Here is an 18,924-nt window from a genome sequence, read left to right as displayed (position 1 = left end):
ACTGTATTTCACCATAGGAGATTTTGAAGTTTTCAATATATTTCTGCCTAAGTGTGCTATATCAGTTTTTCTTTAATTTATGATCCTGTATAGCCTTATCTCTGGGCACCAAGATGATGTATTTCTTTCCTTTTTCTAAATGTCACAGAATATAGATTTGTGTTAAAATGATTATTTATTTTAGTTTATAATTTTCCACAAAAAATATAAACTTTCCCAAAAATAGAAGAAATTCAAATTGAAATTTTATTTTGAATTTATCTTTGCCATTACAAATAAGCAAAAATACCTCAAATAAACTGAAGGCTCTTTAGAAGCGTATGTGTCTGTGTTACACAGAATTCCCCAAAATAATTGAGACTTAGTTGCCTGAAAAATAACTCTTTTTTTCTTTTAAGAATATAGATGCCATTTTGTGGAAATTGTACAGAGAGATATGAAAAGCATTTCATTACAAGAACACTCCAAATTGACAATAAAGTATAACATACTGTTATAACACATGAAGATGTATTGATTACTCTTCAGTATCAAGGAAAACAGAATAGATTAAAATAAGGATGATAGATGAAGGGGAAAAGACAGTTAAACAATAGAGTAAGACAACAAAAATCTGAATTATTATATGCTTAATAGAAAAAGAAATAACTTCATGAAAGGAGAAGGAATGAAATGGTCAACCACATACTTTTGGGAACTTCTCATGTGACTGAAAAAAAAAAGACATCTGGATGACTTAGCACAAAGTCCTGAGCATTTAGCTAGAATTTATTGTGTTCATAAATTTAAGAATTTCTTGATTTTTAAGCCTTGAGTTCACAGGATTGCCTCAGTTATGTGAGCTCTTCAGTAAGTATTGAATATCAGCTTTTAAAAAGCAAAAAATAAAAAAAAGGAAAAGACTGTGAATAAAGCAACATTAACACTGGATGATAATGTTAAGGGAAACAGTGTGGGGAGCAATGTGCCAGAGCTGAACCCACGTGTATGATAGGCAGTCGCAAGATGGCAACTGGCCAAGGGCCAGGAGGGGGGGTTGGTCCTGCCAGTAAGCAAACAGGAAGTCACAGGGATAGGCTGATGCCCTCACTGCGATTATGTCATTGCTACTGGAGTATCAGGTAGTGCCAAGTGGACCCATAGGGAGAAGTGATTGGTGGACAACTGTATATAAGCAGCCCTCTTTCAGCAATAAAGGTTGGTTCGTTTGAAAAAAAAAAAAAGAAGGATGTGATTTACAAGTGCACAGTGGAGCAAAATAAAGTGTGTTTTGAATGTAAAATATGTTGCTGACTACTGCAAAAGCAGAGCACAGATGACCATATGGTCAGAATGAAAAATTCTGATTTCCTCTTTTAAAAAACTAAACACAAGGTAAACCAGTACATATTCCTTGTACAAGTGCACCAATCTGTCTTCCCGTATGAAAGTAGAGTCCACATACTTACACGATACACCACCAAGTAGTTCATCTTGAAAATACGCAGTTCCCATAATAAATAGATTGTGCATCGCTTAAAGCCTAAAGCTCTACACTCCATCATTATACTTAGCAGTGTGACTGTGTGTAGTGATTTCTTAAGGTAAATGAACTTAATTATTGAATACAACCTCAAATTTAGAAACTTCCAGAAATCACTAGAAATGCTGTTGCGTCTTAGAAACATATTTTCATCAATGATGCATATTGCCTGCTGATACCCTAATGTATTAGGTTAACATATGTCTTAAATTTTCTTTTAAGCACTACGATTCAGAAAAATTAATTCTTCTTCATCTGACGTTCTGTAACTGAGACATCATTCTCTTTTGCTGTTTTCAAGAATCCCATGATTGTGTCATTTACATATTAAACGATAGCTAATTATACAAACATATTAGCATGTTTCTCCTGATTTGGCCATGAAAATGATAGAAATAAGGTAGTAATATCACCTGTGAAATACCACAGGTATCTATTCACTAGCATAACTGCACCATAATACTACAAAAATAGGCAGAACTACTTCTTCCATTGAGGTAAGGTTCTGTAGCTTCTTCTTAGCAGGGTGTGAAACAAATCAAGACTTATTGGTCCAAAAGCAACTCTTTCTAGAATTTTTTTACTGCCTTATTTTCAAAATGACTCTCTATCATATCAGAGTCTTAGGCACAGGCTGATAGATATTTCAAAATATTGTAAACACATATATAGTAATAAGTGATGGCTGTTGTTTAAACATGCTGTTTCTCAATACAAACCTTAACTGTTTTTGGAAGCAATTAGCAAGCTTTGATCAGCTTCAGTGAACTAAATATTTGACTAATGCTTCAAAAATATTGCCCTATTCAGTACACTTTGATCTTTGTGATATTCTAACTAATATATGAAGGTGTAATGCAAAGGATACCACAGAAATATAGACCAACTTGTAGAACATCTGTCCTTAAAGATGCATTGTGTCCTGTGCTGCGTCATGCTATATAACACTAAAATAACATAATGAAAAAAAATTACATGTTTTAATCAACCAGTATCCTTTTCAAAAGAACATTAGGTCTGTGAGAGGGTAACTGAGTCTTGGTCTATATGCTGATGGAACAGCTTGTGTTTCCAAGATGTGATGAAGCAGCAGCAAATAAAACTCATAATTTCCCCAAAATTAAGCAAAAGTTTTATATGCTTGTAAAATTAGCTTGCTTAGTAAGAGGTATTCACAAAATGTTTTCATCCTTATTATCAAGTGTAACTGTTCACATTAGGAGACTATATTGTATGATAAGTAGGTCAATAAAAGGGCCTGAATAATGTTGCTCAGACAATAATGGAAAGCCTGGTTTTAAAATCTAAAATCTGCAGTAAGATATTTTTCTGATGTAATGTTAAAAATGTTTGAAAATTTAAAAATAAGACCATCAAAAATAATTCTTGATTTATGGCTTGTGACAATTTGATACTTGACAGTGAAATAGAGCTCAATTTTACTTTGACACATTTAAAAAAAGTTTACCACTAACTCTATTGTCTTTATGATTGGGGGAAATAGAATATAACAGTCTGTACTTTAGGAGTGTAGATTTACTGTTGTCTATTTAAATACAGAACTTATAAAGACTATGTAAAACCTATGCTATTTTTTCTAATTCCTCCAAAATTCATACATTCCTAATACAGTTTTTTAAATGTGACTTACTACTTTAGTCTTCATGTGTTCTTTTGTAAATTATTGATTTGGGTGTGTCTGTGGAGAGTAAGACGAGCTGAAGAATAGTAGAGTAAGCTACCTCTTGGAATCCTACACCCCACATGCTGCATCTTGGTTTCTGATCCAGCTTCCTGCTAATGAGCCTGGGAAGGTAGCAGGTGATGACTCAAGGACTTGGGTCCCTGAAGACCATATGGGAAACCAGAATGCAGTTTCTTGCTCATGGATTTGGCCTGGCCTATCTCTTGCTCTCTCTTTCTCCTGTCATTTTGCCTTTCAAATAAATAGGAAAATAAATAAATCTTTAAAAGTTTAATAAATTTGTGATCAGCATTGTGGCATAGTGGGTAAACCTGCCACCTGTAACACCAGCATTCTAAATTGATGGTGGTTCAAATCCCAGCTGCTTCTCTTCCAATCCACCTCCCTGTCATGTGCCTGGAAAAGCAGTGGAAGATGGCTCCTCAAGTTGGGACACCTGGATGAGGTCCCTGGATGCTGGCTTTGGTGTAGCCCAGCCCTGACAACTGCATACATTTGGGAGTGAAACAGTAGATGGATAACCCTCACTATTTCATCCCCAACCCTGCACACCTTGCCTTTCAAATACATGCAATGGAACTTTGTAAAAAAAAAATTGATGAATTTTCATGTATAAAACCAGGATTATAAAACACTCTAATAATGTCTGTCTTTACAATTTTGTTAATTTGCCCTGAAATAATGTAGAAAATGTCACTCAGCGTACAGAATATCATTATCAATTTTGGAATTTTCAATCTAGTAATAGAGGATCATTTTACCTTGACTTCTACCTTCTTTTCATTAGTAAAAAGGGTCAAGGAAATGAGTTGAGAAGGACTCAGAGGTCATACCAAAGCTCAGTGAGAATAAATGTCAAGGAAATGTCAAATGAGAGGTGTGCTAAAAAGACATGAATGAGGCTTCACTTTTTATAGGCATTTTAGCTGTATTTCAGAAATGCTACCAGATGGTGTTAATAAAATTGATTCAGCCTGAAGAAAAAAATAACACAAAAAGTTTCGTACTATATTCTCTAGTTTGATGTGACATTCATTTATTCTTAATTAAGCTAACATTGTCAAGTAGAATAATAATTAAAAAAAACTCTTTAAAAACAAAGGTTTTGTCAGGGAGAAGCTCTATGTGCGAATTTCAAGAGAGGTAATAAACAGATCGTTACAGAGTGATCAGCCCCCTGCAAAGCTATAAATTAAAGAATCGGTATGCTATAAAGTGGCAAAAAGCAAGAGATGAAAGACACAGAATGAGCAGTCTCTTTTCTTTTGAAATGAATGACAGCCACATTTATATTTCCCTATTAAGTTTTAATTAAAAATTTGGTTAGTGAGAAATAACTTGTGACCTAGAAAATTAGATCATAAGCTCTATATAGTAAGACTTAGTCTTTACTCTTGGCCAAAGAATATTAGTGATGCATGAGACTGGAAATGAAAATTAGTGTATTCGACATGAATTACAGACTCATTCAAAATATTCTTGCTTTATATGGTTTGTATTTTTAGCCATCTTCTGTGAAGTCTTTTAAAAAATTGTCTCTAACTGAACTTCCTTCCATTAAACTTTGAGACATCAATACCCTTCCTAGTAAGGTGTGTGGTGTTTTCTACAGATCCTGCTAATAACACAGCACACACTATTATAATTGGCTGATCACAATACAATGTATACAGATACAGGCCAGATTGGTTCTTAATCTGTTGATATTCAACACATATTTATGTTCAATTATATATTCAACAAATATTTATACTCAAATTATTGATATTCAACACATATTTGTATTTTTTTCCTACAGGGTATACTCTTAACAAAAACATTGAATGAGTAAATTTATTCATTAATGTTATTGCTGGGCAAAAGATGTGAGCTTGGAAGACAGAAATAAAGCAGGCAATGTTTCTAAAACATCAGTGCCATTTTTAGTAGAATAGAAAATGCATATGTGTTATATTAAAAGTCAAAGAAAATAAGCCTTCAGGGAACTTGGAATGAGGAGTGGAGAAAGGGGATATATATTCTGGCAATACAGTTTAATTGAGAAGCCCAATGGCAACATCCATAATACGATAACAAGTGCTGGCTTTATTGTTCGACTTGAATTATAGCCTTTCTTCAGGAAGCGCATAGTGATCGGTACTAAGAAAAAGTGGGGTTAATGTAGCTAACTTAAGTAATGTGACATATACTTGACACTTTGTGCATGTTAATATTCAATTTTAATAGCATTAATATGTTGGTATTTCTCCTATCTCTTCATATCACTACAGCTAACAAAATAATGATTTTTTTAAATGCCCTAGCCTATATGTGACAAATCAGCATTCTGAATCAGATCTCTCTGACCATAAACACTATGATCAGGATCGAGATGAAGAAGGAATCCCATCACTGAGATGAATATTCAGGTAATGTGGAGAATGTTTCATTGTTTCTAAATGTTTCTGAATCTTAAGTATCATAAGCCTCAATTCTGACATAAATTTTAAATAAATGTTTAAGTTTTTTCTTAAATTTGGGGGGATTTTATTTACAGGAAAGACATATGTGTGCACATGCGCATACGCATACAGAGCGAGAGAGGTAGGAACGGAGAGAGATCTTTCTGTAGGTGGTTCACTAGCCAGATGCCTGCAGGTCTGTGGCAGTTGAAGAAAGTTGAAGATGGCATGTGTTTCCTTCTGGAATGTGCATCAGAAGAAAGATGCAATCAGAAGTAGGGCTGAGATTCAAACCCAGATACTTAGATATGGTGTCCCAGGTGGCATATTGACTGCTGAACCCAACACTTACTAGGTTTAAGTATTTTCACAAGTCATTTTGCACTGGGTAACTTATCCGTAAAAATAACTCACTGTATGCTTTTCAGTAAATGTGTGTCCATTATTCTATTTCCTCTCATTATACTAAAATACTAGTAAAGAGAAATGTAATTTACTTTTGGTACATGTCAAAGCAGTAAGAGATTCCTGCTTTAGGATCAGGCAGAATGGGTCATAAATGCCTTCCACTTCAATTCCACATTGTTTTGGGAGATAGTTTTCATGGACCTTTCAGATCTGCACGAGATATTCTGAATTTCTAATTTTCATGTAGATCTTTGCATGAGACTATTTTAAAAGATTGTTGCTTATGAAATAGCCTGGAAGAATTTAAGTGATATCTTTCACCAGAGCAAAGGATGAATTTAATTGTAGTCTAAGGAAAGAGCATAGTGGCCCCATACCCACTCCAACCCACCCTCTTCAGCACAAAGGTTGGTTACTACTAACTATGAAAAATTCAGGTTCCTAAGCTCAGGGTTCATCACCTGTAGTATTGTTTAGTATAAATGTAGGCATCACACACTCAGTTGCTCTACATGAACTCAGTCTTGGGGAATTGGCACAAAATCTGGAACCTCAACTCTTTGTATGACTCCAAACTATCCTTTGCTTCAGACCCAAAAGTTTTGTAATTTTTATCACCATTATGAAACTGTGGCAGGGAAACTTGTTCAACTTACAAGTTTAGATAAAACCTTAGGCTCATCATAATCCTCAGTGTTTACTTACTGAATATTTTAGTACAATTATTTTTAAATTGACGCACATGAGTTTCTTATTGTGTAACAAAAAGTGATAATACAAATTTTATAAGACATTTTAATGGCTTAAATAAATGATAGCTAATAAGCATGATCATGGAAATTGCAACAGCAACAGCAGCAGGGGCAGCAGTAGTAGTAGCAATGATTGTAATAGTAGCAATATAAATAACAACAACAAAGGAACCTAACATTGAATGAATGCCGACATACAGCAGCTATTTTATTCAGTAGCAGGTAATAGCTACTTAGTCCTCACAACAGGTGATTATTTATCTTGCAGTTGTCAAATGAGATAAATGAGACTCAGATTATTGCTGTGATTTGCCTGAGATAATTCAAATGCTAACAGCAGAAGGTGGGGTAACAATGTATCTTTGGATTCCAGGGATTCCTACTGCTTGCATTTAAGGCCACATGTCTGGCAGGAAGCTGCAAAGTAATTTAGATGAGCAGTTGTGAATTTTATTTCGTTCATAGAGTTGTTATAGAGATGTGTCAGATGATAATTGAAATACAATTCATTTATTATTTACTAGGAAACATAATTTTCATGGGTAATATCAATGCATATAGGTGGATAATGTTTAAAAATTTGTTTTCCAAATTATTTAATTTGAACTTTGACTCCACAAGTATATGTTGCATTTTCACCATAATTTAGTCTTCATAATATCAGCAATGAATTTTACAACATTATTAATTTCATAATTTTCCATTCTAAGTACTCCACTGGAATTACTTAAGATTCAGAGTTTCAATTAATATTTCTTAATGAAAGCGAGATAATAATGTTCACAGGCTAAGTCAAAGTCTAAACACCATCAACTGATTTTTCCATTATAAACATGAAGACTTAAAGACATACAGAACATAAAAATATAGGGCTGAATTTCATTGTCTGAGTTCACAAATGTTGTTGACTTAGAAAGTGGTTAGTGTTTTACTGTCATATGGTATCATGCTGACTAACTGTATGTCTTACTTGTTTTCAAAGATTTTATTTTAATTATCAAATTTTCTACATGTAGAGTCCAAATAAATTAGAAGTGAAGGTGGTTTACTTGGTTGCCGCTATGTCTCACTAATTAGTTCTCTGTGAGAACTCTATAGAAATCCCCCTCCTAACATAACTGCTATAAAGAGAACAGATTTCATAGGTACAATTCTGCAATGCCTTCATGATGCCCAATACATTTTCAATCAGTATCACATAAAACATTCTTACCTCTGCATATGGGAACCGGGAAATCCCAGGAGGCTGTGTTAACTGAATTGGCTATGCAGGTGAGTTGAGGGTGTCCATCAAGGATATAACCAGTAACACAGCTGTAGCGAATCTTGTCACCAACATCGAACCTTGTGCCATACAATACAGCTTTGGGTGGAACTCCAGGGTTTCCACAAGAGCTACTCTGCAATTCTGTAGAAAAGGAAAAGGAGGAGAGTTTACAGTTATCTTCATACACAATTTAATATTTTATAGCTATAAAATTATATGTAGATATGTGTATTCTTTATCCTTTAAGGTACACAAAAAGGGAATTTGCTTCTATCTCAACACATGTACCAGCAAAGTATGGGAAGGGAAACAAAATGTTATGGTGTATTTTGTTGTGCTAAAAAAATTAGGAATTGGTATAATCAGTCTCCATATCAAGCTTTCAAATCAGTAAAAATAAAGCTGAGGCTAACACCACTTATATGGCTTCATCTAAATTAATTGACACAGAAATGAGACTATGCAGTTCTATTAGTATAAACCTCATGACTTTGATGCTTCTGCTTAATACAAAAACATGAGCATATGTCTAAAAAAAGTTAGATGTTTGAGGAGTTAACAAATTTTTCACTTAAATGTGAAAATGCAATGTAATAGGAAAAGTACAATTTTTTTATGTTTGGGGGATTGTGAAAGAATTCCAGCTCTATTATTTGTTTAATCATCAGTGTACAAGAATTTTAGTAATAAGTGCATGAAATTGTGATATTTTAATTAGATCACCATACAAAATACCTAGGAAATGCCTCATGCTTCATCTTATTTCACCCTTTCCATTTTCCTGTTAGTTGAATAATAAAAGCAAAAGAGTTCATAAGTAATTTTTGTAGGAATAAAAACATTCAAAACTAGAAGAATATACAAAATAATGAGGTTGAGTATACATTTTTATGTTACTTTATATGTTTTGTATTTATCATATTACAATTACAATATAATAAAAATACAAGTAATGTCGGAGTAAGATATATTCTAACTTAATTAAGGTATGTAGTTAATAATATTATATAAATACTGATTTTTAGGTTTTCATAGTTCTGTGGAGAATTAAGTAATTAATACTAAGTAAAATAAAATAATGACACTGTGAAACCAAAATTGAATATATATGCCCGTTTTGTCCTGTAGTGTCATTTGTGTGTTTATAAGTCCCACAAAATATCATTATCGCATTGTTAAACCAATTATTGTAAACTAGTTTATACTAATTTCAATATATTCAAATCCATAGTATATACTAATTTCTTATTGCGAATACTATGTTAATATTGAAAATCAATGACAATATTACATAAAAACATCAAGGTACAGAATGGTTCAGGTTGTACAGCTTCAATTTTGAAGGAGTAACATATTCTTATTTGTAAATATGTGATAATTATACAGAGGGATGAAATTTATGCCTTTTGATATGTAATGTATGGGATTGAGATAGTTTTATTTTTTTAAGATTAGCTTTATTTAATTTATAAACTGAGTGCTAGTGAAAGATAAAATTGATTTCAAAGATGAATGCAGTTGAGTGAATGAAACATGGATGACAGGGCATTCATAGAACTTGTGACATAGCTTAGAAATGAATATGTTTACAGTGAATTTCAAATATTCAGTTTATTTCAATATTGAAAGCTGAAGAACTTGACTAATATTTATTAAATATAAGTAGTTTCTGCAAACAGCAGAAATTTCCACTAAGACATTATAAGCTCATATTTGTAAAATATTTGAAGTGTCAGTAACCAAGGATGATTATTTCTCATATTTCACTTTCAGCTTTTATCAAAAATGTACTATGTGTACATTTCCATTAAAACTGATGTGGGTAGACCAGACTAGGCAGGGCTACAGCACCTGTGCTCCTCATGTGGACCAGATCAGGGAAAAACCAGGCTGGGCTGATTATTCCTACTGGTGCAAACAAAATTAGAGTGGGTGAGGGTCGTTTGGGCTTAGCCACAGCATCAGCTGGCAGAAGCTGGCACTGGGGGCTAGTTCTGTCAAGTTAAACCACAGAACCACCTGGAGAGTGCATAATCTGGGAGTGGGAGTGGCCTGGGAGGGAAATAGTGGGCTCCTCCCTCTTGGGTTACCACCCCCCATGGGAGGGCACAAAAACCAGGACAGGGGCTGGGGTGGCTAGACAGAAACACCCAACAACATCCGTGAATGCTGGATAGTTGGGCTAGTTAGATGGAACAAGGTTTTAATACACATTGACATATACGAGAGTAGAAGGGGATATGGGACAGACTGGACTAGTCAGTCACACATACTGGCAAACCAGGGTAGGGGGCGGGCCTGGTGGGGGTTATTGTGGGTCGCTCCGACTAGGCTGCAGCTCCCACTGGTTTATGTGAGTGCCAAGTATGTGCTGGGCAGAACCAGGCTGGACTACAAACACCCATTGGTTCCAGTTGAAGACAGGGATGAAAACAGAACCAACCCAGCAACTGCAACCACCAGCTGATCACGGCTATGGACTGTGGCGGGCCCTGTGCTTGCTAGTACATACAAGAATCTGGTCTGGGAATACCTCAGACAAAGTTTCTTTGGAGATCCCCCCAATCGAGCTTTCGGACTCAGAACGCTAGCCATCAAATGACAGAGGACAGAACAAGTCAATCAACCACCTCAGCTATATGTTGGCAATGAAAATACTGGGCAAACGGAGATGGTATGATGGACTATGTCGATCAGTGGAATCTCCAACAACCGCATAGTGCTTGGAATGGTGAGAGTGGCAGCAATTCAGAACTGCTGAACTAGCAGAACCACTTGAGCAAGACCCTTGGAGCATGCCCCACATCAGGGACCTGGGGTGGGTGGGTGGGAGACTGGGTGGGGCTTCACCCTTAAAATCCCCCTTTACCTCAGATATATGAAGAAAACAATACAGAACTAATTGTCTTACCTATCTTCCGGTATTGCTTGAATCTTTTTACCCTAATTATGTCAAGATTGTCAAAAATAAAAAAAAACTATTATTATCTGTGAGTTTTAAGCAATTAAAAAAGTAATGAATTTAACAATAACTTAGCTTGTCATACTAAACTTTTTGAAAATTTTATTTCATTAATAGATAAGATGTTTGCTGTAAGAAGTGTGGAGGTTAAAAAGTTTTGATAAAATGAATAAGAATTCAGTCCTCTGAATATTGTAATAACAAAGGAAAATGCTTTTAGTGAAACTACCACTTTTAACCTTAGAATAAATCCAGTTCTCTCCCTTTCACCCTCTAGAAAATAATTAGGGTCAAGACTTCAATTATCACAAAGATATATATCTAGAAGTAAAGTAGTCTCGCAATTATTTAACACAAAGTGGGTAGATGTGGAAATAAAATGAAGGAGAGGAGAAAACTCTAAACAGCTGCTCAACTCAGATTTATCTTTAATGTAGATGAACAAATAAATACTACCCACATCAAAGTACCTGTGACCAAAAAATATAATACACGTCAAGTAGAATTCTGATAGATTACCTAATACCCTGTTTTGTTGCTCAATTATTTTTAAATCCATACACAGATAAGTATTTAACTATTTCAAGTGAAACTCTAAGAATCATCTGGTCTTCCCCACTGTAACTTTTCCTTGTGTATTTATCTCAATAAATAAGAAAAGCTACCCATTATCCCTTAGACTGTGCAGCACATGACAGGAGTTGTTTCATATTTAGTTTTATAGACCCAAATTCTCCAGTTATTGCCCTTGAATTCTACTTTTTGTTCTCTTTAAACTAGTAAACACTTTTCATCTGTTTTTATCTTCTTGAAAGAAAGGGAAAGAGAGAATAATAAACAGAGACAAAAGGAAAATATATCACATTTGCTGGTTCACTTAGCACCTGCCAAGACTGAACCAGGCTAAAATTTAGAGCTATGAATTCCATCCTTGTCTCCTCCATTCATATCAACAACCCAGCACTTGTGCCATCATGTATAGTCTCCAGGATGCACTAGCAAGAGGCAGTTTTGGAAATGCAGAAGACAGAACTTGAATCATCAATAAGAAAGGAAGGATAGGAATCACAACACCTACCCCACTAGACATTTGCTTTGGAACTTCTAAGCTATGTACATTTTAAGGGGAAGAGCCAAGAATGATGTACTATTAACTGAGTAATCATGTAACTTACCATGAAAAAAATGCTACATAAGATTGAACATTCATTTCTCAATTGTCTTTAAAAAAGATGCTACACATTTGAACTTCTTAATTAAGCCCATTTCTGTTCAGTATTAGTTTAGAAAAGCTAGCTTAAATTAACCTTTAGACATCATCTTTTGTTTTTTGGTTTCTTTTTTTCACCAACCGCAAAGAGTTTGAATTTTAATTTAAGATATTTGCCAAATATATGTTAAAGATAGCTACTTTGTGCATATTACCTCAGTGTGTTTTTGAAACAAAGAATTACAAAGGAAGCAGAATTGTTAAACATACTAGTTACTGACTTTCCTGAGAAGATGATGTGCTATTTTGATTGAAAGTTTAACCATGGTACATGATCTGCTGATCAATTGATGAAAGAATGCATATTGAGTCCAAGACAACCACAGGGAAGTTTGTGAATTTGGTTACACAAATCTTCCAAAATTGGCCAAAATTTGAGACTGTATCTTAAACTTCATTTATCAGTTATTAGGAGCTGAATTTCACCTTTAATAAGTTCTATTTTTTGATTAATTTAAAGACATCACCGGGCCCGGTGGCGTGGCCTAGTGGCTAAGGTCCTCGCCTTGAATGTGCTGGGATCCCATATGGTCGCTGGTTCTAATCCCGGCAGCTCCACTTCTTCTCTATCTCTCCTCCTCTCTGTATTTCTGACTTTGTAATAAAAATAAAATTAATGTTTAAAAAGAAGACATCACCTATGGAATAGCACTTAATTAACAGATTTGATATGTATTGCTCAGCTACTAAAAAGATACTACATAATCACCCCTGATTTAGATGTCTCAAGTACAAACATGATTACAATAATAAAGCCACAATTTATTCATCTAATACTTGCACATATTGTTTGCTAGGAAATATATTTTTATGTAATCATTTCAATAGTGTTATAAAGTTCATGCTTTTATCACAGACATTCATAATTTGTCTATTCTAAAAATCTTGATGATACTTACATATTTTTCCACTAGTCAGTATCAAATTATTAAAATCATAGAGTATTTATATATACCCATATATTATGTATGTTTATGAAAATCTTTGCTTATTTAGAATCTCTGTACATTTCAAACGGATTTCAAATTTTATCTCTTAATTATTGCGTTCTGAAGAGCTGCTAAAATGCCATTAGCAAAACCCAGCATGGTAGCTAGCGGCTGAAGCCCTCACCTTGTATGTTGCCAGGTTCCCATTTGGGTGCTGGTTAGTGTCGTGGTGGCCCTGCTTCCCATCCAGCTCCCTACTTGTGGCCTGGGAAAGCAGCTGAGAATGACCCAAAGCCTTAGGACCCTGCACCCATGTTGGGGACCTGGAAGAGGCTCCTGGCTCCTGGCTTTGGTTTGGCTCAGCTGCAGCCATTATGGAGCTGAGGAGTGAATTAAACCAATGGAAGATCTTCTCTCTGTCTCTCCTCCTCTCTGTATATCTGACTTTCCAATAAAAATAAATAATTCTTAAAAAAAATAGCCCATCACCAAACATTTAATGCTGGAAATATTTTCCTCCTTAGGAAAAGAGAGAGCTCTTCCATCTGCTGAGTTAATGCCCAAATGGTAGTGACATCAACAGCTGGACCTAGCTGAAATCAGGAGTTAGAAACTCCATCCTGATCTCCCACATGGATGGCATAGCCCAAGCATTCACACTGCTTTTTGCTGCTTTTCCAGGCACATTAGCAGAAACCTGAATTGGAGGAAAAGCAGTCAGGACTCAAACAGGTTCCTTAATGTGGAATGCCAATGTCTCAAGCAGTAGCTTAAACTACAGCTAATATGGTCCTTATATCTACTGAACTAATTTATTTCATACCGCAGTTTTAGCCCTACTTCATCAGGAAACCCCTTCCAGGAGTCTTCTTAATTAAGACTAACTTTTCGCATTATATGTTTTAATACAACTTACATTTTTTTCCTTTAACACACATATTGCATTGTAATTAGTATTATACAAGAATGTATTTATTCATTCCATCCAGATACACAATCCAGGAGGGCAGTGCTATGTTTGTGTTTTGCAAGACTATATCCATAGAGCATTGCCGATAGGAGAAATTCTTTAATAAATACTTGTGGAATGATTGCCTGATTTTCCTAGGTAACCGTATATAATTGTGCAGTGAGCTAAGATTTTTAACTTAGGAACTCTGGTATTAAACCACAAGTCTACTATTTACTGGTTAATGGCCTTGGTCAGGTTTTCTTTGTGTGCAGTAGGGAAATCATGCAGGTAAGATTAATAAGAAATTTAAGTTTAACGTACAGTTTAAATTCTGAAAGAGTATATGTAAGGGACGATTGGTGAATGGAATTACCACGGTTTTCTTGGATAAATTCATCTAAAGTCTAGCAAGTAATTTAGAAAAAAATGAGAGTGACTTATACTAATAAGCACATTAAGGAAGCCTTAGCTTAAAAAGTATCCTCAACTTATTGGGGACACATGTACAGTTGTGAAGGCGAGATGTTTTTGTAAATTATGAGGAAGAAAACTTGACCTTGGAAATTGGAGTGAAAACTTGGAAAACAAGCATAAAGGACAGCGTGAGTACAGCATTGCTTAATTTTTCAGTCAAATAGATGAAACATGATCCTGCTGAGATCAATTAACAAAGCTTTAAAACATTGTAAAATTATATCTACTGAGGGAAGTGAAATCAAGTTGTTTGTACTACTTACAGAAAATTAATCTCAAGGTTTTATTTCCCAGATGATTAAAAATAATTTAAACAAGCACAACATCAAGCTGAAGGAAAATGTTTTGCACCTAGTACCTCTCATCCTGAAACTTCAAAGTACTTTGCAACCTAATGCGCTTTCCACCTTTTTTAGTGATACAAAATGTTCCTTATTACAGACATCAAACCATTTTGTTCACAAGGAACATAACAGTGTAACTTGAGAAATACTCTTCAGCTGCAGACATTGGTTTGTACAAGCATTTTGAGAATATTTTGTATCATCTATTGCATCTACCATGTTCCTGTGGACTTTTCTTTCAGTGTGTATAACTGAATAAAATGTCTTTATAAATTTGCTTTTACTCTAGATTATGAGCATTTTGAGAAAAGGGGCTCTAATTCTTCACTTTGTATCATGCTTTTAACACATTTTGTTGCTTCCAAGCAAGAAAGGATTGCTAAGTCAATGAAGTTATCTCCTTTAACAGAAAATATTTTTAAAAGATCATAATACAATATTTGTAGAATTAAATGTTCAAACACGAAATAATACAATAGAACATGTAGTGTGGAACAGTTACATATATAATAAATTAATTATAAATACGAAAACATATGATCAGATATTGATCAAACTACACGATTATGTCACTCACAGGTGTGCTATGAAAATGTAACCCATTTTTTAATCCAAAAGTATACTTCCTGTCCTGCTGGTTATGTTACTGACATCACTTGGATGCTAGAGATAGAAGAAGCAGGCCACTTTTGCCATCCTGAAAGTCACCCTAATACTTCAGAAAGACTTGGGGTCATTAAATAATACAGCATATATCTATTAATATTATAATTTTGAATTAATGAAAAAGAAATCAATAAAAACTAGAGTAAGTTGGTGCTTTCTTAGCTAGCTTTCCTAATAGGAAAATCAACTACTAGATTGACTTTAAGGGGAAAATGAACACTGACTAAAACTTATTTCAAACAATTTGTGAAAAAAATACGCTGTAATATTTCTTTTAAATAGTTGTTAAAATAAATATTAGGATAGATTTTTTTCAAGAATTTGTCAAAAATTATGGAGAATGGAATTAAAATGCTTATTTCAATGGAAAATATTTGAAATTCATGCATAGATTTTCTCATAATATGTATTTTCTTTTTTTTAAGATTTATTTATTTAGTTGTTACAAAGTCAGATATACAGAGAGGAGGAGAGACAGAGAGGAAGATCTCCCTTCTGATGATTCACTCCCCAAGTGACCCCAACGTCCAGTGATGTTCTTATCCGAAGCCGGGAACCAGGAACCTCCTCCAGGTCTCCAACATGGGTGCAGGGTCCCAAGGCTTGTGGGCCGTCCTCGACTGCTTTCCCAGGCCACAAGCAGGGAGCTGGATGGGAAGTGGAGCTGCTGGGATTAGAACCAGCACCCATATGGGATCCCTGGGGCGTTCAAGGCGAGGACTTCAGCTGCTAAGCCATGCTGCCGGGCCCATGTATTTTCAATAAATTTTTAAGAGTTTTCCTGTGCATGAACTTCAAGATATTTTCACAGAAATCATGTGTTTTGATTTAATTTTCCATAGTTTGAAGTACCGTCATAGTCCCAAAATCATTGTGAAACAGAAGAGTTACTACAAAAAGAAGCCATAAAATGTATGCTAAATAGATAATATCATCCTATTTTGACATTAGGATATGTAGACAGAGCCTACAGAAAAGCACATTTTCTGAGTTAGATCAAGACTGCTACTTGCAAAATATCCACATGCAATGTAGACAATGTCTGGTACAATACAAAAAGAGTAGTCATTACTGTATATATGATTTAGACCTTGTGAGTAAGTGTCTGATGTTTTCAAGTTTAAATATCTGTGCCCTTTTCTGTGCAAAATAAATTTTACTCCCTAAAATGAGTTTATCCAAGCAATACATTTTCATGTTTAAGCTATCTAATTACCAATAAATTATGATAATAAGGTGAAAATATCATGGAATGTGAATGATTTTGTAATTATCAGAAGATAACATCCTGTACAGTTACCAGATTATCAGAAGAAAGAAAATAAAAAGTATGAAAAGGTGGTATATTAGTAGCTATGCCCACTTTAAAGTTACTAAAACCAGCATGCTGCTGCATCTGGCATTGGTGGTATTTGATAATTTAGTGCAAAACAATGAGAAAATAAGAATAGGTTCCTTTCTTGTGACAGAATTGGGACAAGCATCTGTATTAAGTATTGGATAAAAGTAATTTACTTCTTTAAAAAGATGTGTTAAACTTATAATGGATAATTTACTGGGTTATCATTAAATATGAAGAATGAGAAATGTTTTTGTATTTCAGCAATTATGCCAACACTAAATAATTATGCAAACCTGAAACATAAAGTTAAAGGTTAACTTAAGATGACACTGTTTCTTCTTGAAACTTACAATTTCATTAGAAAGGTACATCTTGCGTAATACAAACTTACAGAAAGTTAAATAAATAAATAACTCCATAAGCTAAAGTAAAACAATTTTATCTATTAGGTACTATAGTGAAGGATGATACTATATGAAATAAGAAGGATTTTAACTGGATAGGAATTCAGAGAAGAGTATAGTAAGTGAGACCAGAATCCACAGAAATGATGTGCAAGAGTGGTCAACAGGATTGTGAGAAAGAAATTGACTTGAATGGAACACCTCTATCTGAGGAAACACATAATTAAACTTTACATAAGGAATTTAGGATTTCACTTTGGAAATTCTTGAAGTTAGTCATTTGAGACTTAATGATAAACTATTACTGCTACCGAGAGAACACGAAATGAAACAGTTAAAATAAGATAGCAGTTTTGTTTTTGTTTTTGTTTTTCCCTCCATGTGATTTCTGGCTTGTTCTGCGTTAGCAGGAATAAGACCATGCCCTCAAATCTTCAGTGATTCAGGATTTTTTTTTTCCGTCTTGCTTCTTGATTCTCTCCTAGGGACTGTCCTTTGCAAGCAAAAACCGGATTGCTAAAAAGTTGAATTCTATACTACTGAGAACAAAATACAGTGATGGTCGGAAAACAAAATTTTGTCTTTCCTTCTATGCTTAGAAAACCTGTTCTTACTACAACCTGTTCCAAAGTGCTCAGTTTTTGTAGTTACTTTAACCAACAACAGTTCCTGATACCAGAGGCCTAGTGGAAAAGAAAATGGTGCTTGCAGTAAATGACTCAACAAACTGAAGTTATGAATATTACAGACTCCAAGGTCTTGAAATATTATTGGATAGGAATTTAAGAGAGATACATTGTGTATATGATGATAAAGTAAAATGAAAGGATGTTATGGTAACAATTAAAGGGAAAAAAGAGGATTTAGTGAGGAAAGCCTGATTATCTTACAAATATGTCCATAAAATACATGTAATCTGTCATATATATATATATATATATATTTAAAGGTTAATGTGAAAGAACTTTTGTCCTGCTATATCCTGGCTCTATTCTCTGGAAGTATTTCATTATTCTCTATCCTCTGTTGTCCTATGCATTTTCTTCTGAGTAATTCTCAAGCCCATTCTGCATGGAAAAATTTGATGTGGATGTGGGCAAGTTGAATATCCTTGATTGTGCAGTCTTTCCCACATCTGCCAATGTGAATTTGGTGCTTGAAAATCGTCTTAGGGGTTGAACAACCACAGGGTTTTGTCAATGAGTCACGGAGCTTGTTCAGATACAACCCCATCTCAAAATTTATTAGGAATTGGCTTGCTTTCAATATTGTAATATACCAGTGACTAATTCTGTTAACTGCCAGCATGTTCTAACAACATTTCATGGTCTCTATTTCTCTGGAGCTACCTTAAAATAATCTGAAGCAATATCTTGAATATTAATACATTATTTAAGTAATCTTTGTCCTCAAAGTCATCATTTACTCTTGAACCTTGAAACCTAATAAAAGATTATGATGAACATGCTTACCCCCTTCTCTAAAT

At 34.4% G+C, this 18,924-nt stretch overlaps 1 protein-coding gene across 1 annotated transcript in view; it reads right to left on the bottom strand.

Moving 5' to 3' along the window:
• Positions 1-18,924, bottom strand: part of CSMD3 (CUB and Sushi multiple domains 3) — an 878,998-nt gene that overhangs the window by 687,076 nt on the left and 172,998 nt on the right. Inside the window, exon 4 of the mRNA XM_058668892.1 lies at positions 8,042-8,236. Within this exon, the coding sequence (XP_058524875.1) occupies positions 8,042-8,236 (195 nt within the window). The remainder of the gene's footprint in view (positions 1-8,041; positions 8,237-18,924) is intronic.

This window comes from Ochotona princeps, chromosome 9 (assembly GCF_030435755.1).
Source record: "Ochotona princeps isolate mOchPri1 chromosome 9, mOchPri1.hap1, whole genome shotgun sequence".
NCBI lineage: Eukaryota > Metazoa > Chordata > Mammalia > Lagomorpha > Ochotonidae > Ochotona > Ochotona princeps.
Note: the sequence above shows the minus strand (reverse complement) of the source record. Positions and strands in the feature narration are given on the sequence as shown.